Genomic DNA, 23602 nt, shown 5'->3' on the forward strand with positions numbered 1-23602 from the left:
CAACCATTGCTTCTCCCTTTCTTTTTATTTTTGAGTTAGTTTACTGATTGAAAGCCTAAGCTTTTGGCTTCCCAAATGGCTAATTTGAATACTCGTTTGGTTTGCTGCCCCAGAGGAGGTCAGTAAAACCTCAACCATGTTCTTCTTTTGTTTGTTTAAATTACTAAGTATGAATTGTCCAATTACCTCTTACTGAATGATGTTGTTAGCAATGTGTTCATGTTTGATTGTTTTATCTATTTTTTTAACGACTGTTAGATAGATTCTTAGATAATGAACTCTATAAGTTATTGAAATTAGAATTATGCATTGATCCCAATGACACTTGATGACCTATCTCTTTTTTTAAGTTTTGAAAACATCCTAACAACTCTTAAACTATCCTGATATTTTAGTTTTGGATTTCCCTGATGTTCTATTAGTATTATCATGATTGTTAAACAAGTCTACTTTGGCAACTATTTGCATTTTATAATGATTCACCTGATAAGCTAGACTTAAATGAAAATATGGACTTGCTAGTAATAGAATAAGTCTGTCATCTTAGTTTTGGAACATCAGTTCATGACATTGAACCTATCTCTTCTTTTTGGCATGCCTCTATAATTTTATTAACTCTTAGAAGGTAATTAATCATCTGATTAGATCCATGGCTGTTTGAATCACACTATGTAACCATTTTTTGAGCTGACTAGAATCCTGCATCATCTTTGTGTATATTTTGAAGGCTACCATATACTTGACTTAAGCCATAAGGTTTGCGTATATTCTGATATTCTATTTGTTGACCTAAAGTTCTTAAACTAAGTTTCATTATACCTGAAACTCCATACTTGACATTCTTAACAAATGTTCCCAATGTGATGATACCCCTACCCCTTTTCTGAAGCTCATATGGTGACACTGTTAGCTTGATGATGATAACACACTCATTTTGAAGTAATATGACACTTGCTAAATGTCCCATGTGTGTGTTCTTGCGATCCTACACTCATCTTGATTCTTCAATACTTCTTCTTGCCTTCCATAACCATGTATATGCCTATGTTGTCCTTAGAATTTCACCAAGCTTACATGAACAAACCAGACTTAGCTTATGAACTTTAGGTGAATCTCCCGTTGCTACTGATTGAATATAACATCATGCTTTATTCTCAATGAGATTAGTGTGAAGTAAAAAACTCTTAGAAAGAAATAATCATGCCATTGGTTTTGGAGTAAAGCAGGACAGATAGCCTGAGCTTCTGTTAATAATCTTAGAAGTCCTAACTGAAGTTGTGAATATGTGACTCTGTTAATGTATTTTAGAAGTTCTAATTGCAGTTTGTTAATTTGCATTATTGTTAATACTCTTAGAAGTTACAATTTAAGTTGTGAATATGTGACCCTGTTAATACCTTTTAGAAGTTCTTATTGTAGTTTGTATCTCTGTTAGTACCTGTAGAAGTTCTAATTATGGTTGATGGTTTGTATCTCTATTAATATTCTTTGGTGGTTCTAATTGAAGTCATTAACTTGTACCTTCTAATTTAAGTTATTGATTTGTATCTCTAATTTAAGTTGTTAACATGTATCTATATTAGCACTCTTTAGAAAGTATCAATTTTAGTGGTTGATTTGTAATATGTCTCTAACTGTAGTTGTTAATCTGCATTCTCCTAATACTCCTTAAAAGTTTAACCGAAACTTTTAGTCTATATCTTTGTTAATACTCTTTAGAAGTTTCAATTGGAATTTCTAACTTGTATATATGCTAGAAGTTAAAACTTAGTCATAACCAATCTTTGATTAATCTAATTGAAGGTTGTTAGGGGAAATGTATCTGTGCCCATGGACTTTAAAGATGCATTTACTTTACTCCTAAAATATGTGATCTCAGTTGTTTGGTTCCCTACCCGTAATCTGATAATGCCTTTGTCTCTATGTGTGTTTGAAACTGATTCCGTTTGAGCCTGAGTAACATATCATTCACACTGAATCATGTACTTTTGTTAGATTATGGTTACACCAGGACAATTGGCTGTCGTGTAATCTTATAGTGTTCTACTTTTGACAGAATGTATATATACTTCTGTGGTATGGTATCACTGTGATATTGGGATTTACATTGAAGCACCTCATTGGCACTTAAACCTGTAGGGAAGAATGGGTGTGAGTGGTTAGGGGTATTTAGGAGTAGAGTTGATTTCCTGGTTACGTTACTCTCCCTGACACAAGCACTGCCCTGGGCCTTGAGACCCTTAGGAACTTTGAAGTGTTAGGGATCCAAAGAGTGCCTTGGCCTTGAATGGAATTCAACCCTTAGCCTCTAATCTGTTAAAATTTATTATTCCCTTTAGGTTTAGTATTTAATGATAACTAAAGGTTTTCAATATGAATCACTTTGCCATATGTGAACCCACATTAGTATAATTTTCATAATTCGGATTACTATTGATTGTTATAATTATTTTAGGCCCTTTAGTAGCTTATTTCATATATAGTTATGTGCATATAATAACACATCTAATGACTTTCTATCTTTCTTGAACATGTATTATAATTGGGACTGCCGAGTTCTCAAAAGAACTCTAACCCATACAACGAGTAGGTACACGGGTTGAACGTGGTATTTAACCGGTTTAGGCTACTTAGACTCCTCCCATGCCTTAATTTAATTGTCATATCATGTTCTAGATTCTCATAGTCCTAACATGTCTTAAATGATTTTGTTAACACTTGTTATACATCCTGATTGATAAATTGCTCTCATTCTTTAGTTGAACTTATTGCCTCTTTTATTGTTACATACTATCTCTTCATGGTTGATTATCATTATTTGAAGTTATTGTTCATATTATCTTTTTCATTGTTGATTCTCATTATTTGAAGTCATTTATCTCTCTCATTGTTAAGTTATTGGTGTTGAAGTTGTGAAAGCCGGTATCACGTTGAGGCAAAATTGTTTATTATTGAGACAACTTTCTTGTTCAGCATTTTACATTCATTGTTGTTGTTAATATTTTTGTACACATTGTGTCGGAGCCATGGTCTATTATTGTGGAAACATTGATATTCTTGATTGTTGGCAAGTTGTGATATATGGAAACTTGTGGTGCTAGTTGTTATTATGATGTGATATTGACGCGCATGCGGCAGTATAAGGCTTGGGGTTAATGTACATGGGGCGGTATAAGGTTGGACTTATGTGCATGTTGCTTGTAGGGAAACTACATGAAGCATAAGGCGGGCTAAAGAGCGTGTAGCTATTTCGGGAAAACTATTTTAAAAACCTATTTAAATGTAAGGCTCACACGGCAGTATTAGGAAAGACTGTGATTGAAATTGAGAAATGTGAATACGAGGCGGTACCTCAGTTGTGATTCATATTGTACACGAGGCAGCACCTCATTGTTATTCTTGTGGTTTATCTCATGTTGCAAAGAGTTTTGGTGGGAACACTTCTTGTTATTTTGTTCTTCCTTGTTTTTTCAATTATTGTTTGTATATGATCGTTGTGGTTCTCTTTAATTGATTTCTTTATGTTATTACCGTGCTTAAAATTCCGGTATTAGTTCATGCTATTGACTTGTTTCGTATCAGTTATTTCTCCGCCTTCCATTATTTATCCTTATTATGTTTTCATACTATTTATTTATATCCTAGTAGATGTCTTGACCTGGCCTCTTCACTACTCTACCGAGGTTATGCTTGATACTTACTGGGTACCATTGTGGTGTACTCATACTATGCTTCTGCACATCCTTTTGTGCAGATCCAGGTACGTATGCTCGTACAAGATGCTAGATTTGATTTGAGTTGTTGTTTATTGGAGACTTCAATGTACACTTGATCCACGTCTGCATGCCTCAGAGTCACCTTCCTTTACTTGTACTACTATTGTACTTTTCATTCATATAGTGGTTTAGTAGACAGTTTTGCTTACTCTGTAGAACTTATGACTCAGTTCCACCGATTTTTGGGGAGTATATTGTTGAGATTCTATTTCAGGAGTTTATATTAGTTTATCAGACTTGTTTTTAGTATTTTGATTATTATTTCTGTCAAATTATATTGAATGGCTTACCTAGTCGTAGAGACTAGGTGTCATCATGACATCCTATGGAGAAAAATTGGGGTCGTAACATTGTGAATTAGTGCCAATGTTGGAAGAAGTTACAAGTTTCATAGAATTGCCATTTACTGGGAGGAAGTCGATACTACCAGTCACCATGCCCGATTAGTGGTTTCTTGATGCTTTGAGATCTTGCCACACTACCTCGTGACTACCTCCATGCACCACCAGGTGGTCCCGGGATAAATTGATCACATGCTATCACCTGCCAAGGATGATGTCCGGGTAGCTATGTGTATCCAGATTGAGTGTGAGATAGAACTGGATAAGACCCGAAGGAAGAACGTGAGTTCAATGATGAATAAGAAGAATTTGAATAAGACCCGAAGGAAGAACCAAAAGAAGAAGAAAAAATGGGGAATGATTCCGTGGATGGTTACTAGATGTTGGTTGATTTCCCCCCTTTCCCACTATGTATCTTTATCATGAACTTTCTCATTTCCCTAAGGGCAAGTTTGTTTGAGCCCATGTAACTCTTTGAATGCTGGAAACAATGATGTAACCTCTTCTCGCGCCTATTACAATCGAAATACTAACAATGAAAATCAAAATTATCTTAGAATCTTTGTCAAACCTAATTTTTTGTCAAATATTCGCTACTTAAGCCTACCTCCGGCAAAGAGAGGTCTCGTGGATATTAGGAAAACGTGCTTGCCTGAATACGTGAACTAACTGCCTTGTGTGACTATTACTTGTGCAAATAGTGAAAGTGACTGTTGTTCTTTTTCTTTTTCTTTCCTTTTCTTTTCTATCCGAACATGCTCTGGTAATAGATGATAGCCCGGGGCGATCGAGAGAAAAGGATGGTATGAAGAATGACGAACATATTACTAGGATGGCCCAGGAGATGGAATCTTTGAGGGAGGAAGTACAATTACATTTGGGAATTGGCACATGTGGCTGTGACGACGCTGCCACAACCACCCCGTTTTCCTTCTCTAGGTTCAATCCCCTACCACTTTCCTTCCACTACTCGCCAAGCTAACAATACCCCGATTTCACTCCCTACCACTGAGATTATACCTCCAGTAACACCTGCAAACCCACCAAACCCTCTCATACACACTCCTTACATACCAAATTACATTCAAATGCTGCTAAATCCACCAGTTACAACAAACACAGTTCACACTGCTTCTCTGGGATGGCATCGCTTTCACCACTAACCAAAGCCAGCACATACTCGCGGCACATACTGCTGCACATGAGCGATGTGTTCCTCCCGTATATTCTATTTAAGAACCCACTTTCATAACGCTTGTCATGGTCAGGATGCCTTAAAACATCGATCAATACATTGAAATAGAGAGGGAAGCTAAGTATAAGGAGGAGGAATCAGTGTCTGAACAATTACGAGCATTGAGAAAATAAATGAAGAACCTTCAGGTCGCTCGAGGGAGCGAAAGTCTAGACTTTGAGGATCTATTTATCCATCCAGATGTGGATATGCAAGTAAGGTACAAGCCTCCAAATTTTGATATCTTTGATGGTATAGGCGATCCCATGCACACTTGAGACCCTACTGCGATAAGCTAGTTGGAGTAGGACGAAACGAGAAGTTAAGGATGAAGCAGTTCATAAGGAGCTTGACAGGGGAAGCACTTACTTGGTATACTTGCCAAGATCCCCGAAACTAGAGGGAATGGTAGGATATGGGGGAGGATTTCATTAATCGCTTCCGGTTCAATACAAAAATTACCCCCGATAGGTTTGCACCGGTAAACATATAGAAGAAGTCGTCCGAATTATTTCAAGAATATGCACGTCGATGGAGGTTAGAGGCTGCCAGGGCACAACCCCCGTTAGACGACAGTGAGCTGACTAAGTATTTCATCAAGGCTCAGGAAGGGATCTACATTGAGAAAATGATGGGCATGATGGGGCAGAAATTCCCCAAACTGGTCAAAATGGGAGATATTTTAGAAGAAGGTATAAAGTCCGGCAAGATACAATCCATAGCCACATTACAAGTAGCTAGTAAAGCAATCCAATCAGGATCAATAGGTATCAGAAAGAAGAAAAAGGAATAGGCATCAGCGATCGTTACCTATTATCAGTCTAATCTACATCATGGAGCACCTCCTACTCTCCAAACACCCATTCCCCACACCCACCTGCTTACTCCTCGGTATACAACACACAACCATATTACAATCCCAAACTTCACATAACCTAACTCGAGCCCATACAAATCCAAATCCACCACGACCATACGCTCTAGTTCGAACTACCACTCATCAAAATGGACCCACCTATGCACCCCGACCTCGTCCAAATTTTAAAGAGAGAGGCCCCAAAAGCTATACCCTTATTGCTGAATGTCTGGATCAATTATTTGAAAGACTAAGGAGAACAGATTTGATACATCCGATAGAAGAAACTGTTCCCGAGTATCCCTCAAAATATTTTGATGTAACTAAATGGTGTGTGTACCACTCAAACATACCGGAGCATGATACCGAGGATTGTTTCAGACTGCAAAATGAAATTGAATCATTCATCAAACGTGGAGCCATTCAGTGCACCCCAGATCCGCCTAATGTGAACCACAATGCACTGCCAAATTGCCGGAATCAAGGAGTTAATATGATCATACTGGATTAAGAGTTTGACTTGAAAGGAACCATCGTCACAATAGGAAAATCCTGAGGCTACAAGGCCCCACCTTGAAGGGCTCCAATGATCACACTATAGTTAAAAACCTATGGTGATAGCCTAGACTAACCAGCAACTGTCTACCGCTGCTACCAGGGATGAAGAGGATGGGAGTCGAAGTCAGTCCAATGTACATAAGAATAGAAAGGGAAGGCCAAGATGACAGATTCTGTAGCAGCTCACAGAATGACCATATCAGGGAGGTGTTACGCTCATGAGGATGTAAACCGAGGAAATCTAGGAAGGGAACAAAGTCAGCAAAGGAATATAACAGATTCGGAGGCCGCAGAATTCTGGAAGAAGATGTCAACCAAAGAATACTCCGCGGAGGAACAACTGAAGAAATCCCCAGCACAGATATCAATTATGGATTTACTGATGAGTTCTGACAATCATAAAGATGCCTTGATGAAAGTGTTAAGCGGGGGTGAGCGTGCAGAGCAATATCACCAGCGAGGCACTGACAACAACCATCAAAAAAATAGTCGAATCAAATACGATCACCTGTCGAAGAGATGAACTTCCTATAGAAAGCTTGGGTCACAACAAAGCTTTACACATCATTGTCAAATATGCAGATAAGGTGGTGTCCTGAGTACTTATTGACGGAGGATCAGGAGTCAATATCTGCCCACTCTCTACTATACGAGAGTTGGGTATCCATTTGATAGACGTAAAGGAAAGCCATGTGAGGGTAAGAGCTTTTGATGGGTCACAGAAAGACTTCATTAGAGATATTTATTTGGCTCTGCAAATTGGACCAATTGAGTCTCCCATACTATTCCAAGTGATGGATATCTCATCTTCAAACAACCTATTGTTAGGAAGACCTTGGATACACATGGTAGGGGCAGTCCCATCTACCTACACCAGTGCATTAAGTTTGAATGGGGTTGTCAAGAGATCGTAATCTACGGCGAATGGAGCCAATCAGCTTATTTGGGACATGCAGTTCCGTTCATAAAGGGATTAGACAGGGTCGCTTTCCATGCAGTTGAGATTATACAGACCACGAAAAGAGAAGAGACCAAGCAAAACCCGGGAATGCAATCACCATATAGATCAAAGATGGCCATGAGAGAAATGATTAAGTACGGATACAGACCAAGAATCTGGCTGGGAGTCCGATCAGATGAGATAATTGAGCCGAGTAGGCAGAAAGCGTTTATGCCAGAGCCTGTTTCTGGAATGGGTCAGAGCTCAACACCATAGGACGACATTGTTGATGTAATGAGAAGGTTGTTCGTGACCATGATTAAGGAATGCTATGACCCAATTGATATCAAGACAATGACCATTCAGAATGCCGAACTAGGAGAGGACTTGCAGAATTGGACCGCAAGCCCATCTTTGGTTCACCGAGAGCCTTGGTAGTGTGGAATTGTAAAACTTTTGAAAATAATTCACGGTCAATTGAGGATTGAACCTTGTCTGTACTTTTTTGTCATTTGCCTTTTTGAACGCTCAGACATTCCTATTTTGATGAAATGAAAGAAATACTTTCTTAAAATTATTGCAAATGTATTTATCGCTTCATTTATACATAGTTTTTTTTTCCAGTAATCAAAATGATAAAAACCCGCATTCCGCGATTATGACATGTAACAAAACCCTCAGGCAAAGCGATCTAGATTAAAAGGAATACGACAAAAGTATGATGCCAAATAATCTCCCACAAGAGATCGAACAACTGGAAAGCTAGATAAGAAGAAGATGTAAAAGAAACCCGAATCAACATCCATCTGGAAGCAGAGAAGAAGGAAGAATTGGTCGAGCTCCTACGATAATACATCGATGTGTTTATATGGTTATATAATGACATGCCTGGGTTAAGCATTTAAATCGTTTCGCATTGATTATCTATCGACCCGGCTAGACCGCCAGTCAAATAAAAACCAAGAAAGTTCAAACTAGACTGGAGTTTGAGAATAAAAGAAAAAGTAACTAAGCAAATAGATACGAACGTAGTAAGGGTCACCATTTATCCCATATAGTTTGCAAATATCGTCCCGGTACCCAAGAAGGATGGGAAGATCAGGATATGTATTGATTATCGAGATATCAACAAGGCCAGCCCGAAGGACAATTTCCCTTTACCAAATATTCATATCCTCATTAACAACTGCGCGAAACATGAACTGCAGTCATTCGTGGGTTGTTTCGCCGGGTACCACCAGGTCATGATGCACGAAGAGGGTGAAGAAAAGATAGTGTTCACTATGCCTTGGGGAGTCTACTACTACATAGTCATGCCACTTTGCCTCAAAAACGCTAGCGTTACTTACATGAAGGCCATGACAACCTTTTTTCACGACATGATCCACAAAGAAATCGAGGTATATGTGGATGATGTTATCATCAAGTCTCGGAAGAGTTCAAAACATTTGGATGACCTAAAGAAGTTTTTCGAACATTTGCGGAGGTATAGTTTGAAGCTGAATCCTACAAAATGTGCATTCGGAATCCCTGCTGGAAAATTGCTAGGTTTTATCGTGAACAGGAAAGGGATAGAACTGGATCGTTCAAAGATCAAAGCCATTCAAGAGTTTCCACCGCCCAAGAGCAAGAATGATGTATGAGTTTCCTAGGTAGGCTGAATTACTTCAACCGTTTCATAGCCCGGTGTACAATAATTTTATCTTCAAGCTGCTAAAGAAAGATGCAACTACAAAATGGACAAAAGAGTGTCAGAATGCCTTCAACATAATTAAGGAGTACTTGTCAAATCCACTCGTACTGGTTCCTACCGAGCCTGGGAAGCCACTGTTATTATCCCTGTTAGACTTGGATAATGTATTTGGATGCGTGTTGGGAAAACACGATTAAATCGGGAGAAAATAGCATGTCATCTACTACTTAAGCAAAAAGTTTACACCGTTAGAGGCCAAATATACTTTGATAGAGCGCACTTGCTGTGCTTTAACTTGGATCACCCAGAAATTGAGGCATTACATGTCAGCATACAACACACATTTAATGTCCCGGCTCGACCCGCTCAAGTATATCTTTCAGAAGCCGATGCCTACAGGAAAACAAGCCAAATGGCAGATCCTTCTCAAAAAATTCGACATTCTATACATAACACAAAAGGCCATCAAAGGACAAGCTTTAGCTGACCACCTCGCAAAGAATCCAGTGGTCAATGATTTCGAGTTGCTCACTACGTACTTCCTAGACGTGGAAGTGTTGTTCACCGGAGAAGATATTGCATAGTCATATCTAGGGTGGAGAATGTTCTTCGATGGAGCGGCAAATTCAAAGGAGTAGGAATTGGGGCAGTCCTAGTTTCAAAATCAAGACAACACTACCCAAAATTAGCAAATATAAGGTTCCCTCTCACCAATAATATGGCCGAGTACGAAGCATGCATCCTCGAGATCAGGATGGTAGTCGACATGAACATCAGGAAGTATTTGGTCATAGGGGAATATGATCTATTGATACATCAAGTTCATGGAGAATGGACTACCAAGAACGTCAAGATCCTTGCATACCTGCACTGTGTAAAGGAGTTATGCAAGAATTTCACAAAGATCGAATTCAGGAATATTCCTAGGATTCAGAACGTGTTTGCCGACACTCTTGCAACCCTATCATCCATGATTAAGCATCCAAATAAGAATTACTTCGACCTTATCGAGATAGAGATCGGATATCAACATGCGTACTTTTCTCATGTAGACGAAGAGCCAGATGGTAAATCATAGTACTACGACGTCAAAGGTTCCTTGAATCAAGAGAATATAGAGAACTCTACTAATAGTCAAAAGTGAGAGCTCAGAAGGCTGGCAAATCACTTTTTCCTCAATAGGGAAGTCCTATATAGGAGGACCCCATATTTGGGTTTGTTAAGATGTGCAGATGCCATCGAAGCAACCAGATTGTTAGAAGAAATATATGCAGGAACGTGTGGGCCCCACATGAATGACTTCACCTTAGCCAAGAAGATCTTAAGAGCCATATACTTTTGGATGACCATGGAAAGTTATAGTATCCGCTATTTGCAGAAGTGTCACCAATGCCAGATCCACGGGGATTTCATCTGGGTTTCGCCTAATGAGTTGAGTTAATGGGTCCGCCTTGGCCATTTGCTGCTTGGGGCATGGACGTGATTGGACCTATAGAGCCTGTTGCATCAAATGGGCACTGTTTCATCTTGGGTCGAAGCACCTACATACATACAAGGGGTCAATCATCACTGACAATACAACTAATCTCAACAGTGATCTCATGAGAAACATTTGCGAGAAGTTCAGAATTTTCCACCACAACTATACTGCCTACAAACCGCAAATGAATGGAGCAGTTGAAGCAGCCCACAAAAACATAAAAGGATTATGCGAAATATAGTGGACAATCATAGGCAATGGCATGAGAAGTTATCATTCACCTTATTGGGTTATGGGACCACTATGAGGACATCCACTGGGGCAACTCCATAAATGTTGGTATATGGAGCTGAAGTTGTGATACCCGTAGAGGTCGAGATACCATCTTTATGAGTCATCCAAGAAGCCAAGTTAGATGATGCATAGTGGATACGAGTCAGGCAGGAGCAACTCATGCTCATTGATGAGAAAATAATGGACACAATATGCCATGATTAGCTGTATCAAAATAGGATGGCCAATACATTTAACAAAAGGGTGAAGCCTCGCCCATTTAGACTAGGGCAGTTGGTTTTGAAGAAAGTATTCCCTCACGAAGAAGAAGCCAAAGGAAAGTTCGCACCAAATTGGCAAGGTCCTTAAGTGGTCCACCGAGTGTTATCGGGAGGAGCTCTAATCTTGACAGAGATGTACGGAAGAGTCAGCACGAAGCCTATCAACTCAGACGCGATCAAGAGATATTATGTTTGAGTACAATAAAGTTAGGGTTTGGTTGTAACAGTACTACGCTCGACCTGACTTCTCATGAAGGGATATGTAGGCAACCCACGTATGGTTCGGTTTTCTCTCTTTCCCCCTTTCTTTGTAATAGAAAATCCAAATATTATTTTGTACTGTACTCGGAACTACACCAAGACTTGATTTCCTTTGGAAGGAATATGTAGGAATTCCACATCGGAGTCAGTCATCTTTTGTAATTGAACTACGTCCTAGCCTGATTCCATTTGGATAGTAGGCAGTCTAAGTCAGACTCGGCCACTTCATTATTCAATCTCATCATTTTGCATCTGTTGTAATCAAACTACATTTTGACATGATTTTATTTGGATACGTAGGTTGTCTGAGTCATGCTCAGTCATATTCATCATATTTTCTTTATCATTATCCACGAATTACATTCTGACCTGATTCCGTTTCGAATACGTAGGAAACCTAAAAGGGTTTGGTCATAACCATAGGAAAACCTTTGTAATGTATTAGTTTAGATTAGGACGCAATGGCAAGAAGCCCCATCGTCAGAAGCATCGTGGAGGATCAATATCAATGGGATAGAGTTGTCAAGAAACAACGCTCGTGTTTCAAAATGTTATAATACGAAACATGTCATAATACGAAACGACAACATTTACCATAAGCAAAGATTTTTCAAAATGTTTTCAAAAATATATCATAATTCTTTCCACCTACCAAACTTCATGGCGTAACCTCATCAGGATCGGGGATAAGCCAAGACTATGGTCGACACAAACCAATACCCCCTCCCTAGTAAGAATTTTTTGTTGAATGCAGGACCAATAAGAAATAAAGATGCACCAGAACACAATGGGGCAATAACGGATCCACCGCTCTCTTATAACTATCATCTCTCTTTCCTTATTCAAATTTTCGTAATATAACTAAAACTAACTCTCGAATCCTTTGAAGGTATTTCGGAACTAGGCTGCTAACGCGAAAAAGGCATATTGTATATAGCAAATCGTCTACCAAAATGAACAGAGCATGTTGTATGTAGCGAGTCATTGGCCTTGCCAAACAAAGCATACTGTATATTGCAAACCGCCAGCTCAGTCAATCGGAGCACCTTGTACAAAATCAAGTTGCTAGCTTCACCAATTGGAGCCCTGTATATAGCAAATCGTCAGCTCAATCGATTGGAGTGCCCTGTACAAATCGAGGGTCGGCTTTGCCAATCGAAGTCATGTGTATAGCAAATTGTTTGGTTCACTAACGGGAGTGATTCGCACCACCAAGCCTCCACATCGGAGATCAGAGTATATAGTTTCAAACCTCGCTACCAACGTTCTACCAATCCACACCCATATTTAATCCCGCAGTCAAGAGTATCTCTTGGGCATGCTCCTTTTTCATTATTGTTATCTCGAATGTTTTGATGTTTCGCTCATGCAGCTTACCAGCATGTCTATATTTTTAAGTTAGAAACTCCCATCGTGCGGAGATTCTTTACATTTTAGTATGATCACTCCCATTACGCGGAGATATTTTACATTTCAATGCAACCTTTCCCAAAAAGCGGAGATGCATTCTACAAGTCAATCACTCCCATCAAGCGGAGATACTTTAAATTTCAATTCAACCTATCCCAGCAAGCGGAGATACATTCTACATTACAAGTAAACTACTCCCAACATGAGGAGACTTAATGCTTCGACAGTTGTGTAGCGGTACACAACCCAGCTAATAATCGAGTCAGATTCAAGTATCTCATCATCCCAATCCTGAATAACGGCTTGTCGGCACCCATGCATCATCATTACTGCATCATTTACATAACATCTTAATATAATTTGCATTGTAATATATGGGTATTTGTGTATTTCATTTTGCAGGAACAAACATCGCAGCGTGGAACTCCTTCTAAGAAGCAAACCACGCTACAACGCTATGAGTGACAACAAACTCATTAACATGCCAAGGATCCGAGCTCAAACTCAAAACGATCAGTAGAACTCTAATTCTTCAAATCTTTCAAGTCAAGCCGCAAATTCAAAGCTATCACGAGTACCGAATCTTTCGTTTCGCAATATCATCATAATAAGATACTGGGGCAATTCATACAAGCATCGCTTCCTCAAAATCATCACTCCAAAACTACATGAAGCCTGATCCTCGTTAAGACCGAGGTATGTAAGCAATTCAAAGCCAGAATTCAGTCCCAACTCCCTAAAAATTTCTCCTGGAATTTTCCTAGTCCTACAACTCATAATCTTTCTTAATCCACATGCCATTTCTACAATGTATGCCTAAAGTCAGTACAAAATTAGCTTTGGTTCAATTTCTTTTCCCAAAAACTTTTTTATCATCTCTGGTCAAAGAGGGGCAGCTGTTGTCGGCCAATTTTTACCCTCTGTTTTAAAATTATTGTATTTATATTTAATAGTTTACAATGAATGTGTTGAAAATATTTTCAATCAATAATACTTATTTTTACAAAATTAATTTATTAAAATAGTTTTCATATAAGTTACAAAGGCTAATAATTTAGAATTAATATTACAATTTAGAAAATAATGTATTATATAAATAATTAATTAAAATAATTAGTAGTATATTTTATAATTATAATTTTACTATATTTTATTGAAAATAACTAAGTTTATTTAAATAAATTTCAAAAGGGTTAAAAGCCAAAGGGCTAATATTGCAATTCTTCAATTAAACAACATATTGGCCATTTTTAAATCAATTTTAGCCCAATACACAAGCCCAGGTCCAAAAATATCCAGTCCAAACAACCCCTGCATTCCAAGTTGGCAACCCTTTCCATCACCATTCGACCAATCAGGGCTTGCCACATCACTCGTCTCCCACACTCACAAAACAAACACAATTCATCTGGGCCGTCCGTTTCTTAGATCAATGGCCCACGATTTTTAACTCTATTTTCTCTTTAATTTTTGAAATACCGAGAAGATTTAATCCTAACCGTTGGATCACAAGGATCTAACGGACACAAAATTGACCATAAAAATAATTTAATCCCAAATTATTAGGACCGTTGATCTCAAAGATCTTCGGCCCAGATCTAATCTCCTAAAGCTTAACCTAGAGACGGCCACCCCTATTCCCACTAACCCTAATCATTCTAACCTTGAACAACCCCCCCCCCCCCTTCCATTTCCTCTCTCTATTCTCTCAACTCACTGAACCAAATCAATCATAAACCTTGCACATGAATCAGCCATAAAATCATCCCATCTGAAAACCTAGATTCAACGATGCAACATCAAATCACCAGATTTCTCTTATGCGTTGTTAAATCTATGATCTATATGACTATCTTTTCAATGTTATCATCATTATTCTTGGTCCAAAGGTCAAACGTAGTGACCTCTGGATATTGGGGCTTTTATCTGGTGGCTTTTGCTTTCAACTTAAATTCTCCCCATCTTAGGTAAAAACTATCACTGCTCTCACCAGTGTCTTCTGTGATTTCACTCGATATTGCTCACATAATCAGTTCATCGTCACTCTTCACTACCATTACTTGAATCTATTGAAACCCTAAGGCTCAATGGCCACTATAAATAGCAGCCTTCAATGCTCTCAACAAGAACACACCAACACCTAACATCTGAGAAATTAATACAATATAGTGTTATTTAGGAATTTTTGATTAAAGTTCGAGTTCTTACTAAATCTATACTTTTCTATCTCTTTCCAGATTTTGAGTTCGTTTACTAATAGAAATCTTGAGCTTTTGGCTTCCTAAACAGCTATTTTCTATACTCGTTTGGTTTGCTGCCCCAAAGGAGGTTTGAAAAAATTCAACCCTGTTCTTCTTTTGTTTGATTAAATTACTAAGTATGAATTGGCCTATTTCCTCTTGCTAAATGATGTTGTCATCAATGTGTTCATGTTTGATTGCTTTATGTATTTGTTAACGACTGTTAGATGGATTCTGAGATTATGAACTTCCTTAAGTTATTGAAATTAGAATTATGTATTGATGCCAATGACACATGATGACCTATCTCTGTTGTTAAGTTTTGAAAATAGCCGAACAACTCTTAAACTAACCTCATATTTTAGTGTTGGGTTTCCCTGATATTTTGTTAGTATTATCATGACTGGTATACAAGTCTTCCTTGGCTACTATTTGCATTTTATAATGATTCACCTGATTACCTAGACTTAAATGAAAATATGCAGGCTAGTAATAGAATAAGACTATCATCTTAGTTTTGGAACATCAGTTCATGACACTAAACCTATCTTTTCTTTTTGGCATGCCTCTGTAATTCTGTTAACTCTTAGAAGGTTATTAATCATACTATGTAAGTATGTTTTGAGTTAACTAGATTCCTGCATCATCTTTGTGTGTATTTTGAATGCTACCATATACTTGACTTAAGCCATGAGGTTTGTGTATATGTTGATATTCTATTTGTTGAGCTAAAGTGCTGAAACTAAGTTTCATTATACCTGAAACCCCATACTTGACATGCTTAACAAATTTTCCTAATGTGATGATACCCCTAACCCTTTTCTGAAAATCATATGGTGACACTGCTAGCTTGATGATGCTAACACTTTCATTTTGAAGTAATATGACACTTGCTAAATGTCCCTTGTGTGTGTTCTCGTGATCCTACAAACATCTTGATTCTTCAATACTTCTGCTTGCCTTCCATAACCATGTATATGCCTATGTTGTCCTTAGAATTTCACCAAGCTTACATGAATGAACTAGACTTAGCTTATGAACTTTAGGTGAATCTCATGTTGCTACTGCTTGAATATAACATCATGCTTTGTTCTAAATGAGATTAGTGTGAAGTTAAAAACTCTTAGAAATAAGTAATCATGCAATTGGCTTTAGAGTAAAGTAGGACAGATAGCCTGAGCTTCTGTTAATACTCTTAGAAGTCCTAACTGAAGTTGTAAATATGTGACTCTGTTAATGTCTTTTATAAGTTCTAATTGTAGTTTGTTAATTTGCAATCTTGTTAATACTCTAAGAAGTTCTAATTTAGGTTATGAATCTGTGACCCTGTTAATACCTTTTAGAAGTTCTAATTGTAGTTTGTATCTCTGTTAGTACCTTTAGAAGTTCTAACTATGGTTGTTGGTTTGTATCTCTGTTAATATTCGTTGGAGGTTCTTATTGAAGACATTAACCTGTACCTCCTAATTGAAGTTATTAATCTGTATCTCTAATTGAAGTTGTTAACCTGTATCTATATTAGCACTATTTAGAAAGTATCAGCTTTAGTCGTTAACCTGTAATGTTGTTCTAACTGTAGTTGTTAATCTGCATTTTCCTAATACTCCTTAGAAGTTTAACTGAAACTGTTAGTCTATATCTTTTTTAATACTCTTTGGGAGTTTCAATTGAAATTGCTGACCTGTATGTTAGAAGTTAAGACTTAGTCATAACCAATCTTTGATTAATCTAATTGAAGGTTGTTAAGGAAAAATATATATATGCCCATGGACTTTACATATGCATTTACTTTACTCCTAAAACATGTGATTTCAGTTGTTTGGTTCCCTAACAGTAATGTGATAATGCCTTTGTCTCTATGTGTATTTGAAACCAATTCCTTTTGAGCATGCCTAACATATCATTCCCAGTGAATCGTGTACTTTTGTTAGATTATGGTTACACTAGGACAATTGGTTGTCGTATCATCTTACAGTGTTCTATATTAGCTATTATGGGAAATCTATATATACTTCTGTGGTATGATATCACTTTGATATTGGGATTTACATTGAAGTGCCTCATTGGCACTTAAACCTTTAGGGAAGAATGGGTGTGAGTGTTTAGGGGTATTTGAGAGTAGATTTTAGTTCCTGGTTGGGTTACTCTCTCTAACACAAGCACTTCCCTGGGCCTTGAGACCCTTGGGAACTTTGAAGTATCAGGGATCCAAAGAGTGCCTTGGCCTTGAATGGAATTCTGCCCTTAGCCTCTAATCTATTGACATTTATTACTCTGTTTAGGTTTGGTATTTAATGATAACAAAATATTTTCAATGTGAATCACTTTGCCATATGTGACCCCACATTAGTATAATTTTCATAATTCGGATTACAATTGCTTGTTATGATTTGTTTAGGCTCTTTACTAGTTTATTTCATGTATAATTATGTGCATAGAATAACACATCTAATGACTTTCTCTTTTTCTTGAATATGTATTACAATTGGGCCTGCCGAGTTCTCAAAACAACTCACGCCCAAATCCTGTACCTGCGTATTTGGAAGTCTGAAGCTCGCCGCTGTCCGTTCCTACTATTTGCTGGGCCTACCTCCTTTCAGGCCCAAACCAGAGTCCTTCCTTTCACTTTAGTGCTTTGTTACATTTCGCTATCCTTATTTCTCACATGTATATGACACATCATATCTAATTAAATTCTTTTTGTTATCTCTTTGAATCATGTAGACAATGTAGGCAAGCCCTAAAAAATATAGGATCAAAAGAAGTGTTATACTTAGTAATAGATAGTTTTAATTCGTTAATTACACACTGTTTATACCATTAATCTCTACTAACGATTTTATGAAATATTTTGGAATCAAAACAGCTTTAGGAAGGAACAGTCTTCTCTTTCAAAAACAGACATAGAATCGGAATTAGTTTTAAATCGAGTTTTTCTACAAAACATAATTACACAAGTGCTGCCGACCGACCAAAGGCTTTTAACGAATTCTTCAAAACCTAAAAATTGAGATTTGAAAAACCAAGGTACATCTTAAGCCCATTTCTTTGCAATACTTTTACACACAAATAGACATATTTGTCTAAATATGAAGTGTTTACGACTCAACCCCATCTCATATGCTTTAAAAAATTATGAACAATATATCAAACTCTTTCAATCATATGCATATACAAACATTATCTTCAAAAGCTTTTCTAAACCCGTATCTTTAAAAACTACACACCATCTTTTCAAGTATTAAGTTCTAAATTAGATATATATATATAGTAGGTCATACCCCCATAACACTAGTAAAGCAGAGTATAGACAACTAATCCTTAAACCTACTCTAAGTACTATGAAGCTACCTCAGGTAGATTTTAAGGGGTGCCTAACACTTTCCCCTTAGAAAATAATGAACCCTTACCTAAAATCTCACCGGTTAGCAGACTAATAAATAAATGACCTTAGTAATTAAATAGATACCCTAGTATACCTTTAAATATTAGGTGTCGACTCTCTTTTATGATCAACAGGGAAACTACAAGTTGAATCTTATTTTGACTCGTGCAAAATAGGGTGCAACCATAGTATGATGGGATGACTCAGTAAACCTCATCTCATAAACAGTGACTGGCATCTGACCTTGCTGAAGGTGTTAAAACTTCCTCCTCATCTCGTCTCTCCTTGTGGAGAGCACAAGCTTCTCTAAAAAGATCCTGGATAACTCAGACCAAGTAAGAAGATGGGAACCAACTAGTCTACCCTGCACATATGACCGCCACCACCTTTTAGCTGGCCCTCTAAGTTGAAACACGGTGAAATACACTCCATTAGACTACACGAGTTTGAGATTTTGAAGAATCTCATGGAAACCGTCATGAAAATCTCGGGGATATGGTACATGAGAACCATCAAAACATAGAGGATCCATCATTCTAAACCTCTCCAACCTCTTCTTTTCATCCACGAACAAAGCAAGCTCAACAGCTGGTCTAGTAGCAACTACTGGCTGTGGTGTAATAACTAGAACCACTCCCGGTAACCCGGATCAATCCACTTGGGGGTATGAGTAGCTGGAGTCTGCGCTCCCCTCCCCCCTGCTAGAGAAGTAGTCGGTGCAGTAGGAAACACCCCGGCTTGGGCCATACTCTCGAACAAGCCAACCATATGAACCAAAGCATCCAAAAGCTTGTGTGTAGCAAATAGACCCTTGGGAACCTGAGATGGTCCCACCGGCTCCACATGAATCTCAACTTGCTCATTCATTGGAGCTATTAGTGGCTCCACAGAAGTTGCTACAGTACACTCTCTAGCTGGGGCATGTGCTCTCCCTCTAGACGCGCCCTTGCCTCTTATGGCTCTGGCTCTAAGGACGGTCTCCTAATCACAAACTGATATGCATGTCATCACCATCTGTGAGAGAATAGAAATACAATGTTTAGACATGGTTCAATCAAATCACACAATAAGTAATGAAAGAAATGGAACTTCTCCTAATGTACTATAGCCTCTCGAATATAAGTATAGATGTCTTCATACCACCCACATGACACTAGTATGCCTGCTCATGAATCGTGAGACCTTAGCAACCTAGCGCTTTGATACCAACTTGTCACGACCCAAAATCCCACCAAAGGCCATGATGGCGCCTAACACCGCTTTCTAGGTAAGCAAACAATAAATATGCAAAAATAAACTTCAACAATAGTAAGAAATAGTCTCGATAGTGGAATAGCATAAATAACTGATGTTAAAATAATGATACAACTGAAAACCACCCCAAAATCTTGTGTCATCGAGTGCATGAGCTTTACAAAGTACTAAATACAAGGTTTGAATAAAATACAATACTATCTGGAAGATTGAACAATAATAAAAAATAGGAAGAGAGGACATGGACTGTGATCCGAAAGCAGCTCCACCTCAGTTTCAACAGCACGACACAACGTAACTCACAATGCTCAACTAGGTCCAACTCCTAAATCTTCACATGAAGTGTATAATGTAGTATGAGTATAACCGACCCACATACTCAGTAAGTAGCAAACCTAACCTATGTCTGAAAGTAGTGATGTGGTTGGCAAGGTGCCAAACTCACTTTCAGTAGCCAACAACAACAATAACAGTATAATAATGCTGAAAGGAAAAGTAGCTCATATAATATCAGGTTCAACTCTATCACAATAATAGGAGAAATAAGCATGCTTTCAAGTATATCAATCAATGCATCAACTTTTTCACATAAATCACCTAGACAGGGATTTATCAAAGTGATCTGTGATTTCAAGCTCTCGACATCAAATAGAAACATTAAATACCAATTAGCGTAAGGATAAAAAAAACTCTATGTCTGCATGACAAGTATACATACAGCAATCACCAACATCATAGTCTAATCATCATATATATAATGTCTCAGCACATCCATAGTGCCTGGAAGAAATACCCCGCAATCATACTTTCAGCACATTCAGGGTTCCTGACTCAATGCCCTTGAATTATCATCACACACAAATAGACACACTCAACACTGTATGGGTGCCTGGCATAATCTCCCCACCAAGCACATATCAAGTGTCTGCACTCACAGGGCCCAAAGTAACATGGGTTATCACCCGACTACGGAGTAGATGATCCTAGCCCAACCATTGTTCGGATCAAAAGTCAATAATCAATATCACTCAGACCATTATGAGTCCTTGACGTAAGTGTCACCTCACAATCAATATTAACACGGCTCTATGGGCCAAGATCAGTCATCAATCAGCTCTATATGGATCCATGGCCTAAAGTAAATCATGAATCTCCTCAAGTCTCAATATACTAACATCTCACAGTACCATAATCACAACACTGCACGGAATATACCAACGTGCCATAATTCAGCTTGATATCACACGAACAAGGACACTAACAACATATGAGATAACATATAAAGAGTGCATAGAGATAGAGGTACAATACACAGATGTAATATCATGAATAAAAAGTTTGACTCCGGCTAAGGAAAATAGCTCAACATAGCAAATATAGCCCTATCACGTCTCAAACAGATAAGCAATAACCTAGACATGATTTCTAGCATGACTAATAGCCCATGTAGTCAACAAGTGGAGAAAACACAATATCAATGAAGCATGATAGCAAAAAATAAGGCATATAATAGCCTATCATCTACCCGGAGTATGAATAATCACTGTGCATGCATATGTGCTAGTCACCTCGCATACGCGCCACCACAACATATAGAAAACATTATAGCCTACTGATAAATACCCTCAAGCCAAGCCTATACAAGATACTTACCTCGAACGTGCTAGAATCAATACTCCAAGAATCCCTTGACTCTCAAATCGTCCTCCGAACAAGTCAAATCTAGTCACTACAACTCAATAATATCAATTAAAGTCATAAGAATCAATTAAAAACAATAAAGCTTCAATATTTAGTCAATTATACAAAGTCACCCAATAATTTAACCCGGTCTCGCTTCTCAGAACTAGACAAACTCACAAATCTCAACTACACATTTGAATACGAGTCCAAATATACAAGTTTCATCCAAATTCGACTCCAAATCAGGATTCAAATCTCAATTATTCACTTTCCAAAATATAGTATACCCCCCCTCCCCACACACACACTAATTTCTCTTTCAAATTGCATAATTATTGTGTAATAATCCATGGGTAAACAAGATATATCATCTAAATCAAGAAGAAATCACTTACCCTAAAAGTAGGATGAAAATCTCCTCCCAAAATTGCCTCTAGCCGAGCTCTACAACTAAAAATAGTGAAAATAAGCCAAACTCTTGAAATATATTCTCCCATCAGTGATTTCCACATATGTAGGAAAAATGGTCACTTCTGTGACATCGCATCTGCGACAAACCCTCACAAATGTGCAAATAACTTAACTAGCCGACTCATCGCTTCTGCGTGCTTTGTCCACTCTTGCAGATCCACTGGTGCACTCCAAACGTGCATTTGCGCATGTGCTTCTACGTAGAAAGGTCTCCATTTACGGACTCCCAAGCCTAGGACAAGCTCCTCTTTTACAACCTCTTCTTCACTTTTGCGACCTCGCACCTGCGCCAAAAGTTCTGAAGGTGCGACACACCAGAACCAGTTCTGCCAACATGCAACAAAATGATCCGAAGTCAATCTGAAACACACTCGGGCCCCTCGGGACCCCGTCCAACCAACCAACCAACAAGTTAGAATACATTATGCAAACTTACCCAAATGCTCAAATAACTACAAATAACATCAAAACTAAGAATCTACGAACAAAATCAATCTCTTAACTTCCAAAATTTCCAACTTCGGCGAATTCCAACAAAACATTTCGAATTCCAACAAAACTTCACACACAAGTTCCAAACCACTAAATGGGCCTACTTTAAGTTCCGAAACAACAATCTGAGTCTGATATCATCGAAGTCAACTCCTATTCAAACCCATAAACATTCCAAACCTTCAAATTTCTAACATTCAGCAATTAGAGTCAAAACATCCTAGGAACCTCCAAATCTAAATCCTAATATATGCCTGAGTCCAAAATTACCATATGAACCTATTGTAACCATTAAATCACCAATCCGATATCATCTACTTGAAAGTCAACTCATTCAAGTTATGCACCCAATAATGGAACTAAGTGCTCTAATTCACTCCTAAATCTTTCCGAGACCAACCCAACCATCGACGTAAATTGCAAAATAGAAAACAATCGTACAAGAATCATCAAGTAGGGAAACATGGCTCAAATACATAGGACAACTGGCCAGATCATTACATGTTAGGTTTATGGACTTGTTGGTATGGCTTGACAGAGTTCTGAGTGGCTCTGGTGAGTTTTGGACCACCCACATCATGTTAAAGTTGGTTGATTTTTGTTTGTACTAGTGTGCTTCGCGATCGTGAAGCAATTCCCGCGATCGTGAAGAAAGGGACTAGCCGGTGAGATTTTGCTATTCACATTCACGAGACAAGGGTCGTATTCATGGAGGGCTAAGTCAGGAGGCATTGCATTCATGTGCACAGTACATCATTCGCAAAGGTGTGGATTCAGGGGAGTGGTGGCCTTTGTGTTTGCAAATATGGGCTCGTATTTGTGTAGGCTTGGCAGGTTTAAGGGTCGCTTCGTGAGAATGTCCTCGCGTTCGAGAAGACGGGAATTTTTGTAGAGGAATAATTGGCATTTGAAATCGTGAGGGTACTTCCGCAATCACGAAGAGTAAGGCCTGGATAGAATACAAGTTGCAATTT

The 23602-nt window shown here is 38.2% G+C and overlaps 1 protein-coding gene across 1 annotated transcript; it reads left to right on the forward strand.

Annotated features, from left to right (window-relative positions):
• Positions 1 to 10116: 10116 nt before the first annotated feature.
• Positions 10117 to 10476, forward strand: LOC142167175 (uncharacterized). Its single transcript, XM_075227335.1, has one exon. The coding sequence runs from the start codon at positions 10117 to 10119 to the stop codon at positions 10474 to 10476; it is 360 nt and encodes a 119-aa protein (XP_075083436.1).
• Positions 10477 to 23602: the final 13126 nt, after the last annotated feature.

The sequence above is a fragment of the Nicotiana tabacum genome, chromosome 12, assembly GCF_000715075.1.
Source record: "Nicotiana tabacum cultivar K326 chromosome 12, ASM71507v2, whole genome shotgun sequence".
NCBI lineage: Eukaryota > Viridiplantae > Streptophyta > Magnoliopsida > Solanales > Solanaceae > Nicotiana > Nicotiana tabacum.

Bases quoted from the DNA above. Each gene is read 5' to 3' on its own strand.
- LOC142167175 (XM_075227335.1), top strand. From the start codon at position 10,117: ATGGCCGAGTACGAAGCATGCATCCTCGAGATCAGGATGGTAGTCGAC.